Genomic DNA, 27,779 nt, shown 5'->3' with positions numbered 1-27,779 from the left:
TTGAGGCCCCAGGGCGAAAACTTATATGGAGGCCCCCATATATATATATATATATATATATATATATATATATATATATATATATATATATATATATATATATATATATATATATATATATATATATATAGTCTTATAAAACACATAACACTTAATATTCGATGTGATAAAATTATCTATATATAACATTTTAAAACTTCAAAGAGAAATAACATAATCATAAACATTTACTTGGCACTTTCAATAATTTCTTCTAATATTTCGAGATACAAAGTCATTGATTATAATATTGATGTCGATCTCATCCAATAACCTTTTCTCGATGCATAAAGTCGCCAAACCATTTAACCTTTCTTGAGTCATTGTTGTTCTCAAATAATTCTTCAATAATTTTAACTTTGAAAAGCTTCTTTCAGCGGATGCAACGGTCACAGGCACAGTAAATAAGATTCGATAAGCAATAGAGAGATTAGGATAACAATCCACATCTCTAACATGCTTGAACATCTCCATAGCAGACAATTCACCATCTCGCTAAGTAAATTTCATAATCTTTACTTCAGAAATAAGTACATGTACCTCAACATCAAATGAACCATCATGAGAGAAAGTTTCCGCAAATTTAGTACAACACTCTTCAAGGTCAATATCATTCATTGATTTCAAGGTGCTTGAGCTCAATAAAAATCCAAATATATTTTTGAACACCATGAGATCTTCGAATCTGGTCTTCAAAGAAGTGTTTGCCATATCAACCACAACATAAAAATATTTGACTTGAAAAGCCCTCTTAGCTTCTAGGATTTCTTCCTCGCTTGACACTTCATCAAATTGCATCTTTCTGGTAGAACGGCGTTTTACTGGAAATGATGCTGGTACACCCATCCCAGCTGCAATACCTTTAGCTATGATCGAGCTAGAAGGAAACCCCTCATCTCTGTACTTCTCAAAGTATTGCATTATACCATTTATTTGCTGCAAAGTAGAGTCAATACACATGGCTGGTGATTGCAGTTTCTTGCTCACTTTATTTACAGCAAATAGAATATCATGCCAGATAATCATACCAAGAATAAACTCAAAGCTGCCAAGTGCCTCAAATAAACCTTTTGCATCACTTTTATCCTTAGGGTCAACGTCAGAAGCATGTCGTAACTCTAACAAAGCTGACCTTAACTCGACAGCTTGATATCTTATTGCTGTCACACTTTTGATTCGGCTCTCCCATCGAGTATTGGACAGAGATTTCACAGTTAAGCTTGGAACATGTTTAAGTTAAACATCCCACCTTTTTGTAGAACTAGCAAATAACACATATATGCCTTGAACAATTCCAAAAAATGAAACAGCCTTTCCACAAGATTTTGCCATATCACAAAGAGTAAGATTGAGACTGTGGCAAGCACATGGCATGTACAAAGCCCTTGGATTTACATCAATTAACCGTTTTTGTACCCCTTGATGTTTCCCCTTCATATTAGAACCGTTGTCATAGCCTTGACCCCTTATATCTTTAATATCTAGACCGAAGGACTCCATAGATTCAAGCAATACATTAAAAAGACCCAAACCAGATGTGTCATCAACCTTCAAGAACCCCAAGAAGTACTCTTCAATATTTATTTTACCATCAGACAAATTAACACATCGGACTAATAAAGTCATCTGTTCTTGATGACTCAAATCAGGGGTACAATCTAGGATAACAGAGAAATACGTGGCCTCTTTAACAACCTTCATGATAGAACTTGTGATATCAGCAACTAAAAGAGATATTAACTCATTTTGTATCTTATGACCGAGATAATGATAATGAATTTGTTTGTTCTGAATACGTCTAAGGTGGTCTTGCATTACCAAATCAAATTCTGCAATCATCTCAGCACAAGCTAGAAAATTACCATTATTATGATGATATAGCTGCTCACTGCTTCCTCTAAAAGCCAAGTTACGTTTACCAAGATATTTCACAATGGCTATTATTCTGAACATAACTTGCCTCAAGCGCTCTTTCTCCTTGTCACTTTGCTGCTGCAATTCTTTGTCGCTTCGATTTTCCTTCGCTCGGTCGCTCCTCTTCGTCCTCCGTCTTCGGACGATACAGGCCTGCGAAGTAGCATACATGGGGGCGCCGTGGGCCATGGGCCATGGCCCATCAGCCATGGGGGCCCCTGGATTTTGGGGGCCTCGGGCGCGCGCACGGGCTGACCCCCCCTAGGGCCGGCCCTAGGAACATGGGGATGGTGTGGCCCAGGTACGGCATCGGGAAGAGGACCACGCGGCCGCACGGTGGCGCCATCTTCGTCTGTTTCAAGTACTGAAATAATAGGATATATATATATATGCAAAAATTTTGAGGGAATCAGCGGCGGTCAAGAAATAACTCAGTTCTAAAAAATACCTGACAACACGAAGTCCAATTTATGCGTTTTTGTTATTTATTTATCGGAGGGGACTACCGATCGGGCATGACGTCAGCGCCACACATGCGTACAAAACCACTTTAAACTAATTTTTCTCTTAAATTATTTATCCAAATCATGATCCGATGGCACCATTAAATTCGTTGCAATTAAATCTTCAAAACAAAACCACACATGGATATATTCCGATGAAATTTTCTTTAGCTTATTATTGAATTATTTTTAAAAGTTACACGATGTTCCACCAAGTATATCGGAATTGTTTCACTAAGTATATCGAAAATGTTTCAATCGTTTAAATTGGGCATTGTTTTACCTTATATAAAAATAATGTTTCAGCAAATAGCGAAAGAATGTTTCAGTCCACTGCAATATTAGATCTATACATAGTGAAATATTCTGAGTACACTGGGTGAAACATTTTTGGTGGAACAAAAAATAAAACGAATTCTCTTAATAGAGGGTTTCCAAAATATGTGGGTGATTTGTTGTAAAAGAATGTTTCGTTCACTGCAACATTAGATCTGTACATAGTGAAACATTGTGAGTACACTAGGTGAAATATTTTTGGTGGAACAAAAAATGAAACGAATTCCATTAATAGAGGGTTTCCAAAATATGTGGGTGATTTGTTGCAAAAGAATATTTCAATATACTACAACATTAGATATATACATAGTGAAACATTGTGAATACACTTGGTGAAACATGTTTGGTAGGGGCACGTGGCAGGTGGAAGGCAAGATAAATGGTGGGGCCCACTGGCATGTGTGTCGCATGGGGGAAGAGTGCCCGATTTCGCTCCCCCACGCCGGTCGTCCGAGGCGAAGAATTTTCGTTATCTCAGGTAATACCGGTGTGGGATTCCTAGCTCAGACAGGAAGTTGAGCTAATTAGTTTGGGAGGTGGGATGTTATTTTCGGACTTTATGGCGGCCTGCCCTAGGTATTAAACAAGGGTGTCACACTTCTGTCTCACACGGAGAAAATGATGGACTACCATACGTTCCTGTTTCCATACTGGTGAGACGAGATATCCGTCGACGGAATTTATCTTCTATCTACGGAGTATATACCATACGATAATAATTTATTAAAATTTATTAAGCTTTCTAGGAACACTCATTAGCTATCGTGTGGTGCTCTAAGAGCATGTACAATAGCAGGCTATAAACCAGCTATAAACATATTTTGAAGAGATAAAGGAAGAGAGAGAAGAGCAGCGGGTTACAGATCTGTAGCTAGCTGCAGCACGGACTCCAAGACGTAATATGTGTATAACAGGTGGGACCATATATTAATAGTACAGTGTAACGCCCCGATTTTCGTCGGGATTAAAAATCATTTAATAATGCATTTTCTAGAAATTACATAAAAGTTAAATCAATTTAATCAAGTGAAATTATAGAGGAAATTAAAATTTTCCTTTAAAAATCATGGCCGAGAATATTTTGCAATATTCTTTGTGCCCTAATGAACTTTCTGAAATTTCCCGCGAATTTTCGAAGCTCAATATCTAATTTTAATATTACAAATATCATTTAACCAATTAAATAAAAAGAAAACCAAATAATCTCCCCTTTCTCCTTGGGCCATTTTCGGCCCTAGATCTTTTCCCCCTGCTTAGACCGCTTGCCCCTCTCTCCTTCCCTCCTCCCTCTCGGGTCGACCCCTCCCTTCTCAGCGCGATCGACTTCCCCTCGCGCAAAGTCTGAATAACCCCCTCAGTCTCCTTCCTCTCTCCCTCCCCGACAGGTGGGCCCGGCGACCCCACTTGTCAGGTCCTCCTCTTACCTTCGGCTTCCCAGGCCGAAGCCGCCCACGTCCCGTCGAATCCGGCGCCCTCCTACCCGCGCCCTCGTGCCCAAACCGAGTGAAATCGGTTCCCCTCCATCTCCTCCACCAAATCCCCCGCTTTTCCGCAATTTTTTGCGCCAAATCGAGTCCCCACTTCGCCCACAATGTCACCCACGTCGTCGGCCGTTGCCGGCTGATTCCACCCTCCACAGCCACGATCTCACCGCCCCGAGCCCATAAAAACATTCCGCGTGCTCTCCTCTCCCATTTCCCCAAATTTCCCGAGCTCGTCGCGCCTTCTCCCGCTCTCCCCGCGCGATGCCGAGCTGCGCCGCTCGCCGGAGCTCTCCAGCAGCGCGCCGTTGCCGCTCCTGCCGTCGCCGCATCGTGAAACAAACACCACCGGCTTCGCCACCTCACGCCACACACCGGCAGCCGCTCCAGTCCTCCAATCCACCCCCGAGCCGCCAGCTTCGCCATCAACCCGAGCCGCCACCGCCTGTGTCGTCTCCGGCCGCCTCTTGCCGGCGTTCCCAGCCACCTCATGCCGCACCACCGCCTCCACCACATTCGCCACACCTTGCCGCACGCCAGCCGCCACTCCACCTCTCCAAAACAACTGCCTAGTGCCACTTCCACCACACGCCCGAGCCACCACCACCATACGCCGTCTCCAGCCGACCACCACTGCCGTCCTAGCCGTCGCCACGCCGCTCAACCACCTCCACCGGCTTTGCCGTCCCAAGAGCAAGCCCGGCCACCGCTCATCCTCCGTGAATCGTCGCCGAAACCCCATCCCTATCACTCAAGGTGAGCTCCACCTAGTACTGTCGCTACCGGCCATTGTTTTAGCTGCACCGCTCCGGTCCTCCCCTCCTTAATCCCTCCTTCCCCTTCCGCAGGTCGCGGCCACCCTCGTCCGTTTCTTCCTAAGCGCCGCCCGTCGCCGAAGCAACGCCGCCTCCCTTCGCCAGAGCTCCGCCGGCCGCTTTCCGTCGTCGTTCCGTCACCGGCGCCCCTCGGTGAGGAACCCCTCCATCTCCTCTCCCTTTCCCCTCTTTCCGCCGCCTCCCGCGCATGTCGCCGCGCCAGTGGTCATCGCTGGCGACCAACGAGCCGTGCGTCGTCGCTCCTCGGCCGGCCAGCCGGTGAGCCAGCTCCCGCTCGCCCGTGGCCGCCCGATCCCCCTTCGGGGGCGATCTAGGCCATCCACGTGGCCCTCCCCGTGCTGCCCGGTGTCGCTGCCCTGTGGTGCCACATCGGCGCCACCTCGTCCTCCCCATCCGCCGTGGCCACCACGTGGCTGCCATATGGTGCGCCCGCAGGCGGCGCGCACGTAGACCGAGTCCACCGTGCGCCGACCTCCTTTGAGCCACCGACAGGTGGGGCCCGCTTGTCGGCTCCACCTATTCCCCTCGGTGACGTCATAAACCATTATTAATTGCGCAATAAATCATTAATAATTCTAGAAATCCATTAAAATGGTTCAAAACTTCTAAAATTCATATCTAATTCATCCGAACTCCGAATTGAGCCATTCAACTTGCAAAATTCATCTAAAATTGAGCTCTACATGTTTGTTTACTTTTATGTATTATTTCCTTGGTATTTATTAGAGTTTTTCCTTGTTTTGCGTACCAGCGTGTAGTATCCGTCGTTTCGGAAGTCCGTGGTCGCGAAGAAAAGAGTTCGGAAGATTGTTTGAAGAAGCAAGGCAAGTCACACATTCCCCTTGAGCATGTTGATCCCAATTTATAAATGTTTTATTGCTTGCAAATAAATATGCATGTTTTGCTAATTACATGAGAATAGGGTTTACCTATCTGCTCGCTTGTGCCATTTTACTTGGTATCTGTTCTTTGTCACCCTTGGGTGATAAATCGACTAGCTCATGTTACTTATGTGACATAGCTAGAACTATATGCTTAGCCATGCTTAATTACCACTAGCTCAGTTGATGGGATAATTGCAGTATTAGACCTTTTTAGTATCTGAATGAGCTGCGTGCTCGAGACATCCGGCCATGTTCATTGGCCATAATTATCCAACTAAAATGCGACTTATTGGTGGGCTGTGGGTGCATGGTTTTGCTGGTCGCACACATAGCAATTAAGGACCGGTTCGCGGGAAACCCTGGAAGACATACAGCGCTTGCCACAAGCGGGAATGGGTAACTGCCTGACTTGAAGTATAGCTTTCCTCTGGCTGACGTTCCCAGGCAAGGGTGAGCGTAATGGAGTTGGGTCGGCTTCCGGATTCACCGTGGCACGAGAGGGGACTGCCCGCTGCCTTGTGAGGAGTGGGGGTGAAACCTGAGGTGTGGTGCGATTGGTCAGAGGGGGTTATATGAAGGGTCTTGTCACAATCACTCGACATGGTGACGTGTGCATCATAGGCACATGATGACATGGTGACATGCCGGTGGATTGTGTCTTGTGGGTACAGTTGTGCACCTCTGGCCAGAGTAAAACTATTCGAATAGCCGTGCCCGCGGTTATGGGCGATCGACCAAATTCACCATGATTAGTCTCACACTTAATAAATCGACCCAATGCACTGTAGTTCAGGTGGGTTGGTTGGGCCTGTTCAACGTGGTGTAGCGTTGATCAGTGGAGATTTAATATTACTTTAATTACTGAACTGTTTTACCGTTTTGCTCAATAAAATGTTTTACAACCGCCTTTATGCAAATAGCCACAAACTCCTCTTTGTCTGCCCTTGCACGTCTGCATCATTGGTGTGGCTTGCTGAGTACGGTGGTAGTACTCAGCCTTGCTGTTGTTCCCCTTTTTCAGAAGTGTAGTGCTTCTGAGCTGAAGATGAAGTTAGAGGACCAAGGTTCAGACCTCAGTTGAGTTTTGCCTATGGAGTGGAGCTGAAGCCCCGCTAGGATCGCCTTTTCCGCTGCTGCTGCTTTTGTTTCGGTGTGAGGACTAAGTACCTCTTCTATAAGTATTTTACGCTTTATTTACATTTGGATCTGTTTATTACTTGTCGTTTTGTGTACCCTGGCTAGTCCTGGACAGGGATTTAATACACAAAATAGTCTGGAAATTTGGGCTAAATTTCTGGGCGTGACATATAGTAAGCAACTATTGTATGAATTGGCTATTATATTGGCTATAGATGATTTGGAGCTAATAATGGGCTATACTATTAAACTTTCTCTAAGGACATTCCCAACCCAATGGCTAGGATGTTATCCATAGCATTAAATAAGATGCCACCTAGGATGAAAAATGATGTGGCAAGTGAATAAATGAGAAAAGAGAAGGAAACCACGTCTTGCATTAGACATGGTTTCTACATAACATCCAAGACATTATGTGAGATAAGTAGCATTAAATTTAAATATGGAATAGTGGTGTTTGTGTTGGAAGAGTAGTGTCTATTACTAGTTTCTTGATGATGTGGAGTTTAGGGAAACTATGGCTAGTGTCTTGAGTTGGAAATGGCCTAATAAAATTCAATGAAGAGACAAAAACATCCGACCTTTGATTTTCACTTAATGTAGTCCCATTATTTTTCACAACACTACTTCACAAATAATTTTTTCTACATGAGAACCCCAGTAGGCTCTAAGAGGACCCATAATGCAACCACATCACATACGGTCCTCTTGAGCGTCTGCACATGAAAAAAATACAATTTTTTTTTGAATTACACGAAAACACACATGTACGTCCAAACGGCATGCATCACTATGAAACTGCTAAAATCCAATCCCCATAAACTTATTTTTGAGAATGTCTAATCTATCCTATAATTAAACAAATGGTTTACTCATTCATCATTCATCATGTCACACATCCAACGCACCTCATCGCTCCCACGCTTATCCAACGGTCAGACTCATCAACGCGCTCACCCCGTCTATCCCCCGTAACTCCCGAAAAAAAATCCATCCTCACCCTCCCGTCGCTAGGTCGCCGCCTGCGCCGATCTGCTCCGCAGCGATCTCTCCCACCGCCATTGCCTTCCTCACCGATCTTCTACGCTTCGCCACCGTTCCTCGCCACCAGAAGCCCTCACCACCATCGCACCTCCTCGCCTTGCGATTCTCAACCCTAACCGCCGTCTCCCCGCAGGTCACCGTCAATCGCCGTCGCCCCCGCAGGTCACCATCGCGCCGTTACCATCCAGTCACCGTCGCGCCTCCTTCGTTCTCTCTACATCGCATCGCAAACAGATTTCCCCGCCGACCGGGCTTCGCCCATGCCGTCCGGTCCAGCACGACCTCCGCCAAGGAATTCGGTATGTCCCTCTCACCACTGATCTGTACGTACTCTGTACTAACTAATGCAGGGAAAAGTTTTTAGATTATTCATTTTCTTGATTTCAGTTTTTACTATTAGTTGTCATTCAAATTCTGCTTGTGCAGACTAATAATTTTTTCCTTGAAAATGTAATTTGAAAATGAGATGGTATGATGTCATGATGATGGGATTTACAATAAATTGAGCTTAATGTTTCATGGGTTTTTATTTATTTGTATATTTGCAATGGAGAAGAGAACATTGTTGTTAAATTATTTTACAAGCAGTTCGAGTATATATATGAAAAGAGTATTCAATACAATAACTATATCATAATAATGTTACTTTTATTTGCAGATGTGTGCCCATATTATTTACTCAATCATATGTAGTCATTTGTTTACTGAACTCTAAATCAGGTACCTCAAAGACTTTATACATTGGGACTGGGATTCGGTGACATTCCCCCGTGACATTCTCGGTGAGTTGCAGTTCAATGGGATCGACACTGCTGCTTTTCTGATTCCTGTGGATCTGAATTTGGGTGTCAGACGCCCAAACGGCCAGACCCTAACAACAGCTGCTAGAAAGGTCTTTGTTTCTCCTCAACTCTCATCATGTATATATGTTTCCCTACCTGATTCCATGTTAAAAATGTTACTAAGTCTGAACCATTAATTTTGGTATGAATCATGTGAATTTTGAAGAGAATAGCATGTGCACTGTTAATTCTGTTGGACAGAATTAAACCTAGACTTGGTTGGTACTATAATCTATCCAACATATTCAGTTATTATGCTCTGTATTGTAGTCTAGCCAATTTATTCAATTATTCTTCTTTATACTATAGTCTAGCCAATTTATTCAGTTGTACTATTTCCAGAATAGGGGTATCCAGGGTATCAAATTATTTGATTATTCTATGATCTACATGCTAGAACCATTATGTTAAGTGGTCTCTCTACATCGCGCCGCAGACTGATTCCATCGCCGGCCGGTCGCCGCCCAATTTTTCATAAACTCTCAAAATATGCTCTCAGATACATTGTACTTATTGTCCTTCAATATATAAACTCCCAATGGTTGAGTGCTCAATATATCTTATCTAATTTGGGAACACACTATTTGATTATCATTCATATAAAGCTGGTAGTATCCCCAGGTATACTAATTGACTTTGTTGTGGATGGGTGCATAACTGCAGATCATCAGCAGATGTATCAACATGGGGAATCTCGCCTAATTTCTACCATGGCACCTCAAGCTGCATATCAATGGCCTTTGATAATTTTCAAGGATAGGAATGTAGTTTAGTTTTTTGTGTTTAGGTATGAGCACCCTCGAAAAAAAAGGTATCACAAATGGTTATGAGATAGTAGAGATTTATGCTCCCATGAGACTCTAAATCTCTCATAAGGATGCCGATTTTCTATAAGTGAAAACAAGCTAAAGTGCATGGAGAGTATCTATGGAAGTAATATGAGCACTGAGTAGGCGTCTGCATCAAATCTTACATTTATTTCTATCTATAGTTAAAGAATGCTAATTAATCTATAATTTGTCAACCTCCTAAGCTATATCTCATATTATTCCTTCCTGTCATTTTAATGTGCCAATTACATTTGCTTTAACCAATTTTTTAAATCTTCCAACATGGACAATATAGGCCCTGGTATTTTGCTTTTTTTATAGGATTCCTGTAAGATAACATGATTGCAATATACCTTGATCCCGAGAGATGATTTTTGCAATGTTTACCCAACTTTATTTGCTGACACTATTAATATCCTTCTGGTAATGGTTAGGTTTCCTGTTATTCATTCGATGTTATAAAATTTGTAACACAAGTGCATACCAAAAGGTTATTGTTGCTAATATATCCTCAAGAATTAGTGTGTTACAGACATCTGTACATCATTTTTTCTTCGTGGTCTTTGACGAGCAGATCATAGTACTCTTTACCGGTTATCAATGGTTTGGGCATTGCATATCAAACAAGTATCCTGTTTACGATATATGGTTGCCACTGAAATTTTTTCCTAACATTTTGGAGAGAACCTGATCATGCTATCTCATCAGAGGACAGAGAAGCGGTCATCGGCAATTATGTGTTTGCCATGTAGAGATTATGGGTACCTCATACCCACACGGCATGGTTATCCGACTAGTCATAGGGGATAGCTTATATCTAAGGAATATGTAACAAATCATGACTTGGGTATTACATTTCCTTTTATATTATGGAGCGACCTAAAGTCCTGATTTGACAATATTGTAAAATAGATTTAGGAAATTGATACCGTATTGGTTAAGGTTTCTATCTTGTAATCCTGCCTCCCATCCTATAGAAGGTGGGCAGGAGGCCCTCTAGGGGGCATGAGCACATATGATTGTCAGATCTATACTACACCCGGCGGATTCAAATCCCTAAACAGGAGTAGGGTATTACCTCTCATTGAGAGGGCCTGAACCTGTCTAAATACTTGTCTCCGCATCCATCCACTTTTAGGTCTCGTGCGCTACCCCCTTTTATTATTGCCGAATTCATGTTTCGACAGTTGGCGTGCTAGGTAGGGGTGCGTCGAGTTTCTATCGACAAGTACGATGGAATCAACTTCACGAGTCGCCGGCTTCGTCTTTACTTCGGGAGCTGCAACTTCCTCGTCGCCGACGAATTCGCTAAGCTTTTCTTCTCCAACTTGGATCCAATCTAGCCAGCAAGATTAATTTAAGCGATGGATCCAATCACTGTCGTCACCGAGTTGTTTCTCTGATCGGCATGACCGGACGTCAGTCGCCAAGTTATTTTCCTGATCATCATGAGCATCAACAGACAGCCACGCAAGTGCATGTTTCCATATGATGCACGCGCATGACAGATTGGCCGACTAATCAGGAGCTGCCAGCAGCACTTTCTTCCCTGATTGACATAATATATACAGTGTCGTTTGTTGAAGCAGTTATTCTCCTCAAATTAACCGTCCAGTGACAGATCAAATTCCAAGCGCCAATGTTTTCTCGTCAATATCAAAGTTTCGGCGAGATTCAACTATTAGCATGAATCGGAGTCGATGTGGAATCCGAGCCGACTGATCGAACTCAGCCATGCATACTCCGGACTCATATCTAGCCCTGCACAGTACCTATTTTGCCACTTTAACTCAAGTCAGATGAAGTCAACGATGAACGTCAAGGCTGACCAGGTTGATACATGTAAAGCCAATGACGTACATGCATCATTAAGAGTTTGGGTGACAAACATTTACCAGGTCTATCGTTTTTATTTCTTTACATATACTAGATTAATATTGATTTTTCTAGTCATTTAATTCACAGATCTCTAATTATTTTTGATCTGTTATTTTTACATATGTGGCATCCGCCGCTACTGATTGGTGCCCTCGCCTTCATGGTTGGATGATCACACCGCCGCTGATGGGCGTCATCGTCATCACCACCGGCTTGCCTCCGTCGCCGCTGACTAGTGTTTCCGCTTGCACGGCTGGCCTATCATGCCACCGTTGTTGGGCGTCTACGCTTTCACCGCCGGCTTGCCTCCATCGCCGCCGACTGGTGTTTCCGCCTGCACGGCTGGCCTATTATGCCACCGTTGTTGGACGTCTACGCGCTCACCGCTGGCTTGCCTCCGTCGCCGCCGACTGGTGTTTCCGCCTGCACGGCTGGCCTATTATGCCACCGTTGTTGGGCATCTACGCTTTCACCGTCGGCTTGCCTCCGTCGCTGCCGACTGGTGTTTCCGCCTGCACGGCTGGCCTATTATGCTGCCGTTGTTGGGCGTCTACGTTTTTACCGACCGGCTTGCCTTCGTCGCCGCCGACTGGTGTCTCCACCTACACGGCCGGCCTATTATGCCTCTCTTGTTGGGCGTCTACGACTTCACCGCCGGCCTGCCTCCATCGCCGCCAACTAGTGTCATCGCCTATACGTTTGGTTGGTCACACCATCGTTTTTATTTCTTTACATATACTTGATTAATATTGATTCGTGAAACTTTGTTCCATTAATGACGAACTCATGTCACTCATATGCATGTTTGGGAAGTGCCTAGGCCGACTCCCGATGCTTGGGGGCTATTACTAGTCGGACAGAGTGTTTAAACGTACGGAGTCATCTGCTCGGGGAAATCAAAATTGGCAAGAGGAGAAATACATATTTATAAATTTTTAAAATACTTGAATTTTTCTCGAGTATTATATTTACATCAGATACTACTCATCGTATATGTTTGTTCTGCAGGATCCAGATCCAGATATACATAAAAGGGATTCATGGCTTTAAGCTTATCTCTTACGCTTCAGGAATGGATCAGTCAGAACATCACCATCGGCTTGTCGTCGCCACCGCCGATTGGTGTTTCCGCCTGCACGGCTGGCCAATTATGCCGCCGTTGTTGGGCGTCTACGTCTTCACCAACCGACTTGCCTCTGCCGCCGCCGACTGGTGTCTCTGCCTGCATGGCTGGCCTATTATGCCGTCATTGTTGGGCGTCTACGTCTTTACCGATTGGCTTGCCTCCACTGCCGCCGACTCGTGTCTTCGCCTGCACGGCTAGCCTATTATGCCGCCGTTGTTGGGCGTCTACGTCTTCACCGACCGGCTGCCTCGTATGACGCCAACTGGTGATATCGTCTTCACGGCAGGCCACGTCGCCGCCACCGCTAATAGGCATCATCATCTTCAACGCAAGCTGTATACGTCTGCTGCCGACTGGTTTCTTCACTTCCATGGCTGCATGATTCTGCCACTATTGATTGACCTTATCGTCTTCACCGCCAGTCATCTCGTCTGCTGCTGACTAGTGCCCTCGCTTCTACGGCTGGTTTATGCCGCTACCACTACGGCTGCACATCTTAGTCATCATTGGCTGGCGTCATCGTCATCGCTGGTTTGCCTTCGTCACCGCCCATGGTGTCTTCACTTTCATGGCTGGCCTATTTTGCCGCCATTCAAGGACGTCTTCATTTTCATCATCATTCTACTTCTTCTGTCGTCAATTGGTTATGCCGCCGCCGACTGGTGTTTTTTATCTTCACAACTACACGTCTTCGCTACCAGTTTGCTTCTGTTGGCGCTGACTCGTGTTCACTTCATCACGGCTTTGCAACTTTGTCACCATGGTGGAGCGACTTCATCTTTATTATCTTCGGCACCGGCAAACTCAATTGCCGCTACTTCGCAAGTTTTGCTACTTCACCAGCCGCGACGTCTACAGGAGCTTCGACATCTCGGCATGCGTCACCAAATATGATGCCGTGCTATTTTACTACAACAAGTGGTGTTCAAATGTTCAATATTTTTACTCAGACATCTTCGACATGTATCTTCACTTTTGATTGCAATGACTACTCGACGACAAGAAGCTACAATTCTCGACTCTATGTTTAGTTGTTTCCCAACTAACCAAAGAGTCGGGGGCTATACAAATACAAGACTCTCTAATCAGCCAATGAGTTCTGTGGAATCTACTTTGGGAGTCATCAGTTTCATCTTCACTTCAGAGTAGACGTTCTACTTCAGCCATTCTTATTATTTCACCGGCAATTTTGGCTTCTGGATGCCGCCACAATCTACTCCAAAATTTTCAAATATCAAGTTTGAGATTCTATCTACATTTCCGGGAGTTTTGAGTTATCAACCAATCAACTAAGTTTCGATGAATTGGACAACAGCATTTACTTTCCTCTACTTCATCGGCCCTGACATTTCTGCCGTTGCTAATGGATGACTACGTCTTCGCCTCCAGTTGCTTCCGTCATTGCCGGCTTGTTATTTCGCCTTCACGGTTGACCTACTATGCAAATGCTGATGAGCGTCTTCGTCATTATCATTGGTTGCTACACTACTATCGACTGGATCACCGACATCGTCATCTTCATCAATATCCTATCAAGCCTCTTCAACATAGCCTATTCTACTGTTGTTTGATGGGCAACTTCGTCACCATAGTCGATCATCTCTGTTGCTGCTTATCATCATTACTGTCGGTTGCGTTTGTCGTCGCCGACTATTTTCTTCATCTTCATGATTGGTGGATTTTGTCATCACCTTTGATCTGCCTCGTCTGTCACCGACTGATTATTTCACTGCCATGGCTACACAACTTTATCGCTGGGCGCTTGCATCTTCATTGATGGCTGACCTGACTGCTGCCGACTGGTTTCTTCGCCTCCACGGCTGTGCAACTTCGTCACTTTTGATTGGTATCACTATCTTCACTACCACCAATATTTTTGCCACCTCTGGTGGGCAATATCATCTTCATGTTGGTCATTTCATCTCCATGTCGGCTGCATAAGCTATTGCCAATGGACAATTTTGACTATGACAGAAGGACAAGCTATATATGCTCAGGGGCCTATCAACTCACACAAGGATCATACCTTCAAGTTGGATTTTGTTCTAGATACAGGCAATATGCACACGTAGTCCTGAGATTATTATCTATGCTCGAAGACTGGACTAATCATTATTCCCCGTAAGGGCTATCAACTGAATACTTGCGCCAATCGGGATTCAATTATTATATCTATTTTGGAGTATCCCATAAGGGATAATCACTCAGATCAGAAGCTATTCATATGAGCTACACCTGGTCTATATCACCCGGAAGATTTATTACCCGAGAGCATGTTACATGCGTCATCCTTTAAAGGGTGTCGAAGGCATATTTTTTGGCCTAGGCCTAATATGTCTGCAGCCCATATTTTCAGGTGTGGCCTATCACGTTCTTTTAGGGACTTAGGCACTTTTTGCTTAGGCCAAAGTGCGCGTGATCAAGTGCCCAATATCTTAAAATCCTTTTATACCACAGTTACTCAACTTTTTAGGAGTTGGTACAATGCATCTTAAAAGGTACCCAACAGTGAAGTTTTTCATAGCTGCCCCGCTGACTTTTTTATATAGTCAAGGCGCAATTTGGGTTAATAAAGCAATTAATTGGATACAATATCATTGCTTTTTGTCACGTAAGTGTGCACTTTTATTGACCAATATTATGGCTTAGGCTGATTATATATTGTGGTCATTTTCCAGACAGTTGGTAAATCCTTTATGAGTTTATTTACTCGGATGTTACACCGCATATGCCATATATTTTCAGGTGTGGTGAAACTATATGTCTTTTAGGGACTTAAGCACATATGTTAAAGCAGTGTGCGCATGGCGTATGCCCAATACTTTGGAAAATTCTTTATTCACAGCATACAAGGTTCTTTATAACTATTTTTGCTATGTGAATTTTCAATGATGTAGTCAACTTTAGGTTGTACGCATCATGTTTTACAAAGCAGTCGGTATATCACTTGGATTATATTATTCGGGGATTCACACCGCATATGCTACATATTAATATCAAGTCGCTTGGTTGATTAAAATTATCGAAACCACTCGGTTGGTTGGATTATTTTCCTTGGTTTGTTCAATTAACCACATAGTCGAGGGCTACACCTATTAGGTGCATCTAGTCGATGCACCTGACTTTATTTTTCAGCCCTCCATAGTCTTCAGATTTGGTAAAAGTACTCGGGAGACCATGGCAAAGATGATTGAAGCACTCGGCTTTGGAGTAATCTAGTTCGAGAGAAGATTATCTTTTCGACTGTGAAGGTCTCAGGGGGCTACTGTGGAGATTATGGGTACCCCATACCCACACAGCATGGTTATCCGACTAGTCATTAGGGATAGCTTATATGTATGGAATATGTAACAAATCATGACTTGGGTATTACGTTTCCTTTTATATTATGGAGCGGCCTAAATTCCTGGTTTGATAATATTGTAAAATAGATTTAGGAAACCGATACTGTATTGGTTAAAGTTTCTATCTTGTAATCCTGCCTCCCATCCTATATAAGGTGGGCAGGAGGCCCTCTAGGGGGCATGAGCACATATGATCGTCAGATCTATACTATACCCGACGGATTCAAATCCTCAAACAGGAGTAGGGTATTATCTCTCATTGAGAGGGCCTGAACCTGTCTAAATCCTTGTCTCCGCATCCATTTACTTTTATGTCTCGTGCACTACCCCTTTTATTATTGCCGAATTCATGTTTCGACATGCCATTTAGCTGATGTAACTGTTGTGTGTGCAGTATTGGGTATTTATCATTTTTATGTCTTTTGTGCTGCAGAATGAAAGCAGCTCAGCAAGCGATTGTTAGAGAAGAATAGGATGGAGCCTCGAACCAAGTAGATGTGTTTCTAAAAGTGGCTAGCAAAATAGGAAAAGAAGATTAGAAAGCTGCTTGACTTGAATAGCCTTGACTTGTGAAATTTTTTCATGCTTGATATATATAGGAGGCGGCAAAAGCGAGTGCAAATGGAACCTCGACAATACGCGTGAAATTGGTGGGCTGTAGCTCTTCAATTTGTTCATCCAATTAATATACATAGGCCTGTTCTGTAGCTTTGATGAAATTCGACGGATAAGTATGTTTCATTGTTTCCTTCCCTCTGAATTGATTCCGAGAACGGTGATTTTCTTAATTCGGCGATGGGGTGCTTTTCAAAATATATTATACTCATACATATGAAAAATTAAATTGGTCTGCCCATTTAAATATGAATACAAATAAATCCTTAAATACACTGACTATCGAATGCACGCCATAAAAAGCACGACATGATTGTGAAATAAATTATTTAATTACTACATGGAAATAAAGTTCTCATGTGACATGAATCACATTGTAGTGCTTTAAAAATAGGGGAATTCAATTAATGAGACAAACAAAATATATTTTTTGTCTGTCAAATATGTAAAAGAAAGACGTGAAAATCCATCTTTTAATATAGGTATTGGCGATATTTATTAAAGACAAATAGAGTTACATCGTAGCGTTTAGCACGGACATATTACTAGTGAGATTAATTGCATGAAAATATCTTAGAGCATCTCCAAGAGGTATCCAAATTTAGACCCTCAAAAGTCCTATTTTAGAAGCATGCAAAAAGATATTGGGTCCCTAACACGTAGGTTTGTCACAAATGACATGCACCCGTACTAAGCTTTCTGTAGATATCTCTATCACTCGCTCGCTGGACGACGTACGTGTGGACGAGGTTGACATCTGATCAACCTGACAACGAGAAATCTCTGTTTCTCTGTCTCTCTAATATAGCAAATTATCTATATCTATATCTATACTAATATAAAAAGGAGGATTTATCTCCCTCCAATCCTACAGGCCAAAATCACTTGGATGAATCCCTACCGTCCGTCCGCGCTATTTCATTCACCAACGCACGATTTCGTTCCCCACCGCAAGATGCGAAGACTTTGCTCCTCCATGCGTGCAGACTTCGCTACTTCGCTTCTCCTCCTCCCCGTGTGTACTGAAGCCACATCCTCGCCGGAGCTCTGTCGCCGCTCCGCCGCATCCTCGCCGGAGACGCCGCCGCCGGATCCTGCTTCTTCTCCACCGCCGCGGCAACCTCAGCCCCATCCGCCGCCGCCTCCTTCTTCCCCACCGCCGCGGCCGGCCTCTTCCCCATCAGCCACAACCGGAGCCGACGTCCTCCCCATCCGCCGCTGCTGCAGTCCCTGTCGCCATCATCGACGTTGTCTCTGCTACCTCGCTCCGCTGCCCATCTCCTGTCATGCAGCTGTATTTGGCCAATGTGCCTATACCCTAGGTGCTGAACAATAGGAGGGAATCTGAACATCGTTGAGACGTACAGGTAATCAGACTCTATCTTGCAGCTTCGATTCATCATTCAATTATACAATTTGATGGTCTTTCTTTGTTGACTGCCAAACAATTCCCCTTCAGCTCACTGCCATCCTCCTCTCCATCTGCTGTGTGGTTTGTGTAAAGCATCACCATTCTATACATCACTGTGCTTATTATGAGCTTGGCTATGCAATATATGGATTGGCCATTCAAATATCAATGTTTTTGTTCTTGGATTTGCAATGCTTACGAAATTACTCTCTGAAATTGTGCTTGCAATGGGCCTTGTATTTTTTTCCCACGATGTGGGTAGTATGGATTTTTTTTTCTGTTTGTCCTTCATATATGTCAGCTCTAAAAATGGACGGTATGAACTTAATTTAGTAGTTCAGGCCATAGAATATACTAACAGACTGCCTATGTTTTGATTTCCATTTGTCTTAACGTTTTTAGTTTCAGCAGTGCAAGGTTATAATTGCTTCATGGTTCTCCTCTCTTTGTTTTTAGCAAAATTAATATGAACTGCACATACATCATTGTGCTAATATTTCGTACAGATTCAGGCGTGATGCTATACAGTTGTGCAGGAAGAAGCTTCACAATTTCACACAAGGGATTTAGTTGGTAGCAGCTCACACACTCCCTTCGAGCAAATATTGTTTTCAAGTACTTATCTCATTTAACTTAATAAGTTGCTTGATTATTGGGAGCAACTCACATACTCCCTTCGAGCAAATATTGTTTTCAGGTACAATACTATCGATGATTCTTTTATTCTACAAGAAATGTGAATTATGGACCATTATACTACCTTGGTAAATATTTTTGTTCTAGTTTGAAGCTGAAAAAATTGTTTCCAGTTGTTCTTATTAACGTGGTTCAAATTGATTCTTAGAAAATGAAAAGTCTTCAGTAGGTCTTGTTATTCTGTAACATGTAGGTTCTAATTGATGCTTACGAAATGTGGATTTGGGATTTTGTTATAGCGAGCAGACTGTCATCAATATTAACGAGAACCTGTTGCATATTAAAACTGCTTTTATATGCTCATGGTGTGTTCTTCAAGGTTGTACATCCTTGCAATGGACGGCGTTCCTAAACTAACTGCGAAAGAATTAAAAAGTCAGCAAGCCTGAGAGCGGTACACGGCACTCAGCGTTGAGGAGAAGGCTGTGCTGGTTCAAAGGAACCGTGAAAACAGGGAGAGGAAGAATTCTGCATCTATATCGGGCACAGGGGATGATATATTCATTCGATGCTTATTATGGTCAAGCTTAATTTATGGCAAACAATGCTAAAACCTGGGCTAGTTCAATTGGATTGTAGTTTTGAATCAGAGTTTGCATGAAGGAAGCCAAACTGTAAATTGTCAGCCATCATTTCAGCCAGTGCCATCCTCCACACCTATGTCTTCCTCCACACCTGGTAGGAATCAATTTGTAATATCAAATTACTCTTTGTGTTTTTTAGGGTTCAATCTAATTGTGTATTTCAAGAGGTGTTCATCAGTGGAAGGTTTGTTATCAACATTGTAAAACAGGAAAGCATCGTTTCTGGCCAATGGATCACTGGAGCGCCGCGGACGCAAGGCACTGTTTACTCCCAATCCGTCCCCCCTATAAAGCTAGCCCCAATCCCACTACTTCGGTACAGTACATCGCCACTGCATTTCTTCTCATCTTTCCTCTTCCATAGATCATTAGTAAGGTCTCTCTTCTGAGAATCAGCTATGAATTGTTGGTATGGTATATCGAACCACAAGTGTATTTTGTGTTTGTTCTTTTCTTGCTGAAACTAACTCTGAAACATGTTTACATTTGTACAGATGTTGCTGCCATTGTGTATGATGTCGGTCCTGTAGACCATTATGCAAATTTTCCAAACAGTGTTAGAAAGGTCACTTTGATGGATTCCAAGTAAGTCAATTCCAATTTATTTTTTAGTGCAATTCTAAAACTAATACTGATTAGGACACTTTTCTTTCTGTTGTCCTAGCATATTTTGTTTGTAATCTTTGTTCTAATGGATGCAGAGGTGAGAAACTCCATGTTCAAAGAACCAGTCTTGCATGACGCCATTAAGATTGGTGTGAACTTTAGGAACCAAGAGCTACTGCAACCGGCAGAACAAAATAATGCTCCAAGAGAACCAGAAGTGGTGATAGTTGAAGATAATGAAGTGGTGATTGAGCCATTGCCAAAAAAGAAGTGCACTGGCAACAAGGGATAAACTATCCCTCTAGGAGTTGAAGTCATTGGTATACCCTCCACCCCTTAGGCATAATAATAATAGGACAAAATGTGCACAACTCAATAATTTTAAGATATTGCCCCTAAATAATGTGCATCAATATCACAATATGGATTTTGGTTTATGCTATGTAGTGTTTGCTATTATGAAATATAATTAGTGTCAGTGGCCACTTCCATTTCAATAATTTATTGTGCTATGTATGTTCTTCCTTGAGATATCAATCTAATGTTCTTCCATTGTTTTCTCAGACATTACCTCTGCACATTGGCTTATGCATATCTCTGCACATTGGCTGAAAATCATATTTATTTTTTAGCAAATTCTTGTATCTAATATGAAAATCAGAATGCATATATGCATGCACTTTATGAAAATTGTGCAGTTTGTGCATAAGTCAGCGGGGAATCGTTAGAGCTTCAAGTGTGATTGAAGCAGATCCTCTTTCTTATGATCTATTTCCTATTTACCCATTCTTCTTTCAGATTATTAGGTTATAATATATTGGGTTTAATTTATATATTGAACATAACGTGCCTTGCACATATATGATTACTAGTATTAGTACAACATGAACGGTTTCCTTTATGCAAAATCAGTGCGAGAGAAACATGGCAAGCAGTGGCGCCGGGAGAGACGAGAGGTGGATCCTCGCCGGCGCCACCGCGCTAGTCACCGGCGGCAGCAAAGGCATCGGGTAAGGTATATCATCCAAATCCGGGTGATTTCTCACCCAAATATATATGCGCTCATTCCGTGTTTGATCGAATACCGAATAATCCTCCGTGCAAAAATTCACCGCGCGCGTATGTGCAGCCGCGCCATCGTGGAGGAGCTCGTTGGGTTCGGCTCAACGGTGCACACCTGCGCCCGTAGCGAGGCGGAGCTGAGCAGATGCCAGGAGGAATTGACGGCGAAGGGCCTCGCCGTCTCCTTCTCTGTCTGCGACGTGTCGGTGCGCACCGACAGGGAGGAGCTCGTCAGCAGGGTGCGCGAGCTCTTCGGCGGCAAACTCAATATCCTTGTAAGTCTCATAATCTCTTGCCACCATGATTTCCAGCGATCCAACGGTATATGTAAAATAAGGGGGGCTGTTCACATTGCACCCACCTAACAAGTTCATGTACCTCTGATGTAATTTACTCTAAAATAAATCTTATCAAATTTTCACAATTTGGTAATATTACTAAAATTTTGATAGAATTTCTTATGTATTTATTTAAATTTGGCAAGAAACTAAATGGATGCATATATTTGGCAACCCTATAAAAAATGATATGATTTGAAATGTCATCAATCTAGACAATACCTAAGTTATTAAAAAGAATTGAAGTTTCTGGTGGCATTCATAAACAAGAAAATCTCAGATTGGTAGTTCATTATCGTCTTCCTAAACCCAAATAGTGCCTGTAAAAACATTAAAAAAATGTGAATGAAATTATAAGATGTGTAGCACTACAGGGATAGCACCAATTGGAGGCACACGGAAAGAAAAAAAAACGGTCACATTATTATCCACAGAGAAAGCTTTGCTTTTTTTCCTCCATGTGACATTGAATTTTGAGTTGATTTTCTTATGTGGCGCTGTATGTAGCATTTACATTGTAAACGATAAAACTTACCCTGTAATCATAAATCTTAAAACTTATACTGTAATTCTTCGAGGACATATATACTGCATAAGAGAATTAGAATAAAACAATTTATGACGTATTTATAGGAGATAAGAGCAAGGAGGTAGCAATAACATAATGACAGAAATGATTGAAATCAAGCCCACGTATGGTGTCATATTTTTTTAGCAAATTTGTGAGAATTTCAATAATGTATATGTTATTTGGCCCCATTAATTCTCTATTTTTAAAGTGATATGCACAGCTATGTTTAAATATGGTGTCATATTAAATCATCTACATTCCTCTCAATATGTGCGCATCGGTACTATGACAACTACATACACTAAAAGAAAAATAATTAGATAGCTAAATGATCATAACTCAATACACATCTAATTTCAGTTGTCTTTGAGTTATTAATTTATTTATAACTAAACGTATAACTCAAGATCTATATTGCCATATTTTGCTACATATAAATTATAATACGATATTCGGGCATATACGCTATCTACACTATCTGTATATTCTTTTTAATGTGAACCAAGAATAAAAAAAATTCAGGAATAGGTTTTTTTTTCCTCTCTCGTTAGCCTCAAAATAAGTACTTTTTTGAGCAAGTATTTAATCCGAGTTTTTAAAAGTAAGAGATTAATCCTTGGAAGAAGATAAGTGAAAAATAATTACATTGGGATTTGATAAAGTAGGCTATTTTACCTTTTTGGAATAGTATTGATATTTATGGGATAGGTAAAAAACTAAGTTGTTTTGGAACGGGGAGAGAGTAATTATTTCCTGATACATTAATTTGTTAATATGAAATAAATTAGGTATAAACGAATAATCTGCCTAGTGTCCTCGGTCCAAATATATCTTTCCTCTGATTCCAGTACTATATCTTTTACGTAGCTACCAAATATCAAAGAAATATTATAAAAAAGCAAACTTATATTATGCCATTTTAAACCATTTAACAAACATGCATAGCTAAATTAGATGAAAAAAAACTCAACCATAAATAAATTTTGATATAAAAGAATAATTTATCTAGCAACTGCAATGAAATATTATAAGATAGTGAACATGTAGTATGCCATTTTAAATCATTCCTGAAAAATGCATAATTGAGAAATAATTTAACAACATATGTTGCATTATCATATATTACTTTGCATACATAGCTAAATTTGATATATAATTTGTATATATGTGAGAAAAGAATAAATTTAACTATGAATAGCATAACAGCATAAAAGATTGCACCTTTATTTGGATCAATGGTATCCGGTTATTTATGTATTTTGAAATGTGCTCAACTTATGTCTTATCTAGTTACTCATCTTTAATGTATGCGCTCTAAAATATATTATACATTGCCATTTAATGGACTTAGAGAAATTTTTTAACAAACTTTTACGCCATCCGTCGTAAAATATAAGGGATTTTAGACGGATGGGACACATTCTTGTACAACGAATCTAGACAGTACTAAAGAGTGTCCCGTCTGTCCAAAATCCTTTGTATTTTGGGACGAAGGGAGTAGTACATTATAGATGATGGATAAAGATGAATGCTGCTATGGCTTTTATACATGAGAACATATCTGTCGGTGATATGGGCCCGGGGGTACCGAGAGTACCGAGCTTAGAAGGGAGGAGCCGCCCTTGGCATCCACGTGGCGCTCACCCCGAGGTGTCGCGCCCGTGAACGAGCGGAAGCCGCCCGTTCTTAACCCGAGGGGTCGGGCTGCACCGACCCCTCGGGCTGGTCACCACGTGGCCACCATGCAAAGACGATTCGTGGACGCCCCTCCACGCCCACTTAACCGCATTTAGTGCGGGCGGAGCGGGCAGAGCGAGCGTGCCTCACCACATTAAATGTGGCGTGCCGCTCGCTGACCGAATCTTGACTGGACGTGACCGGTTAAAACAATGGATGGGACAGCGGCAAGCCACGCGCGGTCCACCCGAGTGTTAGGCAGAGTGCGGTAGGTATGCCATGTCCCATCAAGATGACGGAAGGCGCAGCGCCCGGGACGGTGTTCCCGGCGCATACGAGCCTCAAATCTATAACCATTAAATGAAGAATGACAGGGATCCTCCTCCATGTCGGCTTGTGTCAGCCTGCATGATTTGATGGGGGCCGCTCGACTGCCGATGTGGAGAATTTCCAAGCTGTAGCGCATGTAGCGCAAGACACGCGTTCAATATGGAGAATGTTTACTCTCTTGCTGGAGGACACGTAGAACTCATGTAACAACCCCTTGGAGTATAAAAGGGGTGGACGTTTAGTGAGAGAGGAGAGGACAAGTTAGAGTAAGAACACTCAACCCTAGCTTATACACCAGAGATTCAGAGACTTTCAAAGCTCAGAAAAATCATCATACCTAGGAGTAAGGTATTACGCTTCTCGGCGGCCCGAACCTGTATAATTCTTGCTGCCTCACCGCTAGACCATGGCCCCGACCCCCCTTGTTTCCTTCTAGTACACCCAGTTCCTCAATCTACACCCACTGCCCCTGGCCAAACTGAAAAAGGAGGGGCCTCATGGTCCCCTGCTCGAGGAGGTCGCCCTCCGACAATATCCTATGCACACAAGCTTTCCGTACACAACAACTAGCAAATGTCATAGAAAATTCTAGAAAAAATTAGACACATACTTTCAATAGTTTTACACCTACATGTAAAATCTTATATTCAAATTCATTATATTTTAGCCGTAACAAAAAAGACAAAATTCTGATAGATTTTTACCTTTAAAACTGTCAGATGTTTCACTTTTTTCTTACGGCTAAAATATAATGAATTTGAATATGAGACTTTGCAGATATTTGTAATACAATTGTAAGTATGTGTCCATTTTTTTCTAGAATTTTTCGTGATATTTACTAGTTGGTGTGCACAGAGTGTGCACGGTAAGCTTGTGTGCATATGATATGTTCCCTCTATACCTTTCATATATATAAAGATAAACTTGACTATTTTATATGCCTAAACCATTGCAAATGTGAATGTGAATATTCTTATATATGAACATTAGTAGGTTACAAACATGTTCGTTCTCCATACACATGCTGAACCAACTTCAAGATCAATTTAAATTTTATGATGTACTAAAATAAAAAAAATTAAGATTAACTACTTAATAAAAGAACACCACTATATTAGATAATGTGACAACTCCGATAAAATTACAGCCATGAGACACATACAATGACTAATAATTTTGGACTTCGAAAAATAAAAATTTTCCCTCTGTAAGCCTGGCTGCCCACATGAGAGATAAGGGAGTGAGTGGACCGGTCTTAATAACCGATGAATAATGCATCAACAGGGTGGTAGGGAAAAGTTGCAACGAGTTTAGATGGATTATTTTTATAGCCATCGAGCACAATATCTAGAGTTGCAAGAAAACTGTATCCACCAAATAATTTTTATTTTGGAAACATGGAAATTAAGAATTATTTAGTGTTTAAAATGGACATAATAAATTACAATATTGTAATATGCCTATTTGTTTCATAGAAAGAAGATAAATAGGGTAGGCATTGTAGCCTTAGCATCAAAGATTATGCAATCATAGTTAATTCATGCCCATAGTAGGTTACGAAGAGTTATTTTTTTTCATACAAGTCATCTTTTGCTTTGACACACCTGTCAAGATACGAAGGCTAATGATAAATCCATGAAGTCCTGAAGTCCTATAGTTTTTTTTTTTTACTGAAATCTGAAGTCCTATAGTTTGTAGTGGCCTTTTATATTTCTTTCTATTAAATTAATATTTTAAGGCACATTGACTATATGTTATTATTATATGTTATTATTAAAGATACAATAAGGCTCCCCCGTATTATAGAGAGCACTGTCCAAGGGTATGTATATTTCCTATGTGGTTGCTACTTTACACACAAGCATAATAAATTGCGTGCGTATGAACCAATTAAAGCAAGGACTCGATGGTAAAGAAAATACATTGATTAACAATAAAAGTTTAACAAGATTTCTTAAAAGAAAATAGATAATAGACACTCAATGAAAAACGAAAACATCTTACTTTTAGTTTTAACTTAATTTTTTTAAATGTATTATGAAAACAAACTAATACACATGCCCGTACGAACACGCGGGCTACCTTTCTAGTTGGAAATAAAGTTTCTGTTGACCAAATTAACATGAAGGTGAACAACGCGGGGCTGACCTTGTCGAAGTTAACCCTGGAGACAACCACAAGTAACTACACACAACAGATGGTGGCCAACTTCGAGTCGTGCTTCCACTTAAGCCAGCTCCTACATCTTCTGCTTAAGGCGTCCGAAAGGGGCAGCATCATCCACATCTCCTCCATATCTTCATACCTCGCGTACCCTTATCTTGCCGTATATTCAGCTGCGAAAGGTAAATTATTGAAAATGAATACATTGTCTGAATTAATTTCCATGTCTTGCATTTTTTTCACCAGTAAACATTCAATTTATATTGAGTAAATTCCCTGTATGCACCTCAAATCTGACTCAATCCCTTTCATGCCCTCCAATTTTGCTCAATCCCTTGTGTGCCCTCGAGATTTCGCTGTGATCCCTCCCATGTCTCTACCGTTAGTTCTCACAGCATTGACTGGTTAATTTACCTGGAAATGTCTATTATGCCCTTAAGTGTGCAATTTGAGTTCTTAGTGACTGATTGTATTTGAGAGGTTGAGAAAGACTGAAATATGAATGAGTGCATCATATTATATGAGACTGAGTAATAAGTGCACAGAAAATAATATGTGCATAGAAAATTTATAGAATGGCCAGCAATTTATAGGGAATTTGACAAGGCACTACGGGGATCATCCATGCACACACCACTGTGTGGATCATAAGCATCATGGCCATAAAACGAATGCAAGGACAAACTAAAATAACAAGGCAAGTATTGTGTACGTTGTGAGCATCACTGCCATAGTACATCACCATTCCAAGCAATCCTGGGCATTACAGTAGCAAAATATGGCAGAATACCTAGCTGCCATAACAATACATGGCCATAGCAAGCAATCCTGGGCATCATTTCAGCACTTACAGGACCTCATAACAACAAAATATACCAGTAATATTGTTATATCACTTATCTAGTACATGAGCTAATTTAATAGTGCCAAAAGGAAACTAAACCAACTAGCTACATCCATAGTTTAGTCCATAAGCTTTTTTTTTTTTTTTGCTTCTAGTGCTCATTGCAGGGCTCTTCTTTTTGCTCCTTGTGCCCATAGCTGGGCTGTTAGGAGCAGCATCAGATGGTGGTTTTCCTTTCGTCTTGCGCTTGGCTTTTGTTGGTGCAGGTTGTGGTGTTTGCTCTCCAAGGGGTGGCAGTGCTATAATCATGTTGGAAGGCTAAGGTTGGTTGGAGCTAGTAAGTGAGTTAGACCTATAAAAACATAATTGTAAATGCAAATGGATTGGATAAAGCAAAATAATACTAACAATTGGCACAAGTACTTACCTAACTGATTCACTTGAATCCAAGCTATTGTTCCTTGTCATATTGTCCTCACTGGAATAAATGGGTTAGATGTGAAGAATTAATTGTTATGTACAAAGGCTGATCTAAATTCAGATTAGAATAAGATAAAGAAGGATATTGGCTAACCTAGGGGGATATGTCATTATCGGTGTAAATGTTGGAGCAACTATGATGCTAGTCTCTGAGGGAGGTTTATTAGTTTTCTTCCTTCTCTTCTTTGGCGGCCCTCTATGAAAAGGA

At 41.7% G+C, this 27,779-nt stretch overlaps 1 protein-coding gene across 2 annotated transcripts; it reads left to right on the top strand.

Annotated features, from left to right (window-relative positions):
* The first annotated feature begins 17,540 nt into the window (after positions 1-17,540).
* On the top strand, positions 17,541-27,191 carry LOC127754444 (tropinone reductase homolog At5g06060-like). 2 transcript variants are annotated; one of them, XM_052279984.1, is made up of 7 exons: positions 17,541-19,594; positions 19,710-19,816; positions 19,995-20,085; positions 20,202-20,426; positions 21,019-21,116; positions 21,236-21,443; positions 26,213-27,191. In XM_052279984.1, exons 5-7 carry the CDS (start codon positions 21,031-21,033, stop codon positions 26,516-26,518), a joined length of 600 nt encoding a protein of 199 aa, XP_052135944.1. In that variant the 5' UTR covers positions 17,541-19,594; positions 19,710-19,816; positions 19,995-20,085; positions 20,202-20,426; positions 21,019-21,030; the 3' UTR covers positions 26,519-27,191. The 2 variants fall into 2 exon arrangements, with proteins under 2 accessions (XP_052135944.1, XP_052135943.1); XM_052279983.1 differs by having other exon boundaries at positions 20,202-21,116.
* The last annotated feature ends 588 nt before the right edge of the window (positions 27,192-27,779 follow it).

This window comes from Oryza glaberrima, chromosome 11 (genome assembly GCF_000147395.1).
Source record: "Oryza glaberrima chromosome 11, OglaRS2, whole genome shotgun sequence".
Classification (NCBI taxonomy): domain Eukaryota; kingdom Viridiplantae; phylum Streptophyta; class Magnoliopsida; order Poales; family Poaceae; genus Oryza; species Oryza glaberrima.
This window is presented reverse-complemented; position numbering and strand designations above follow the sequence as displayed.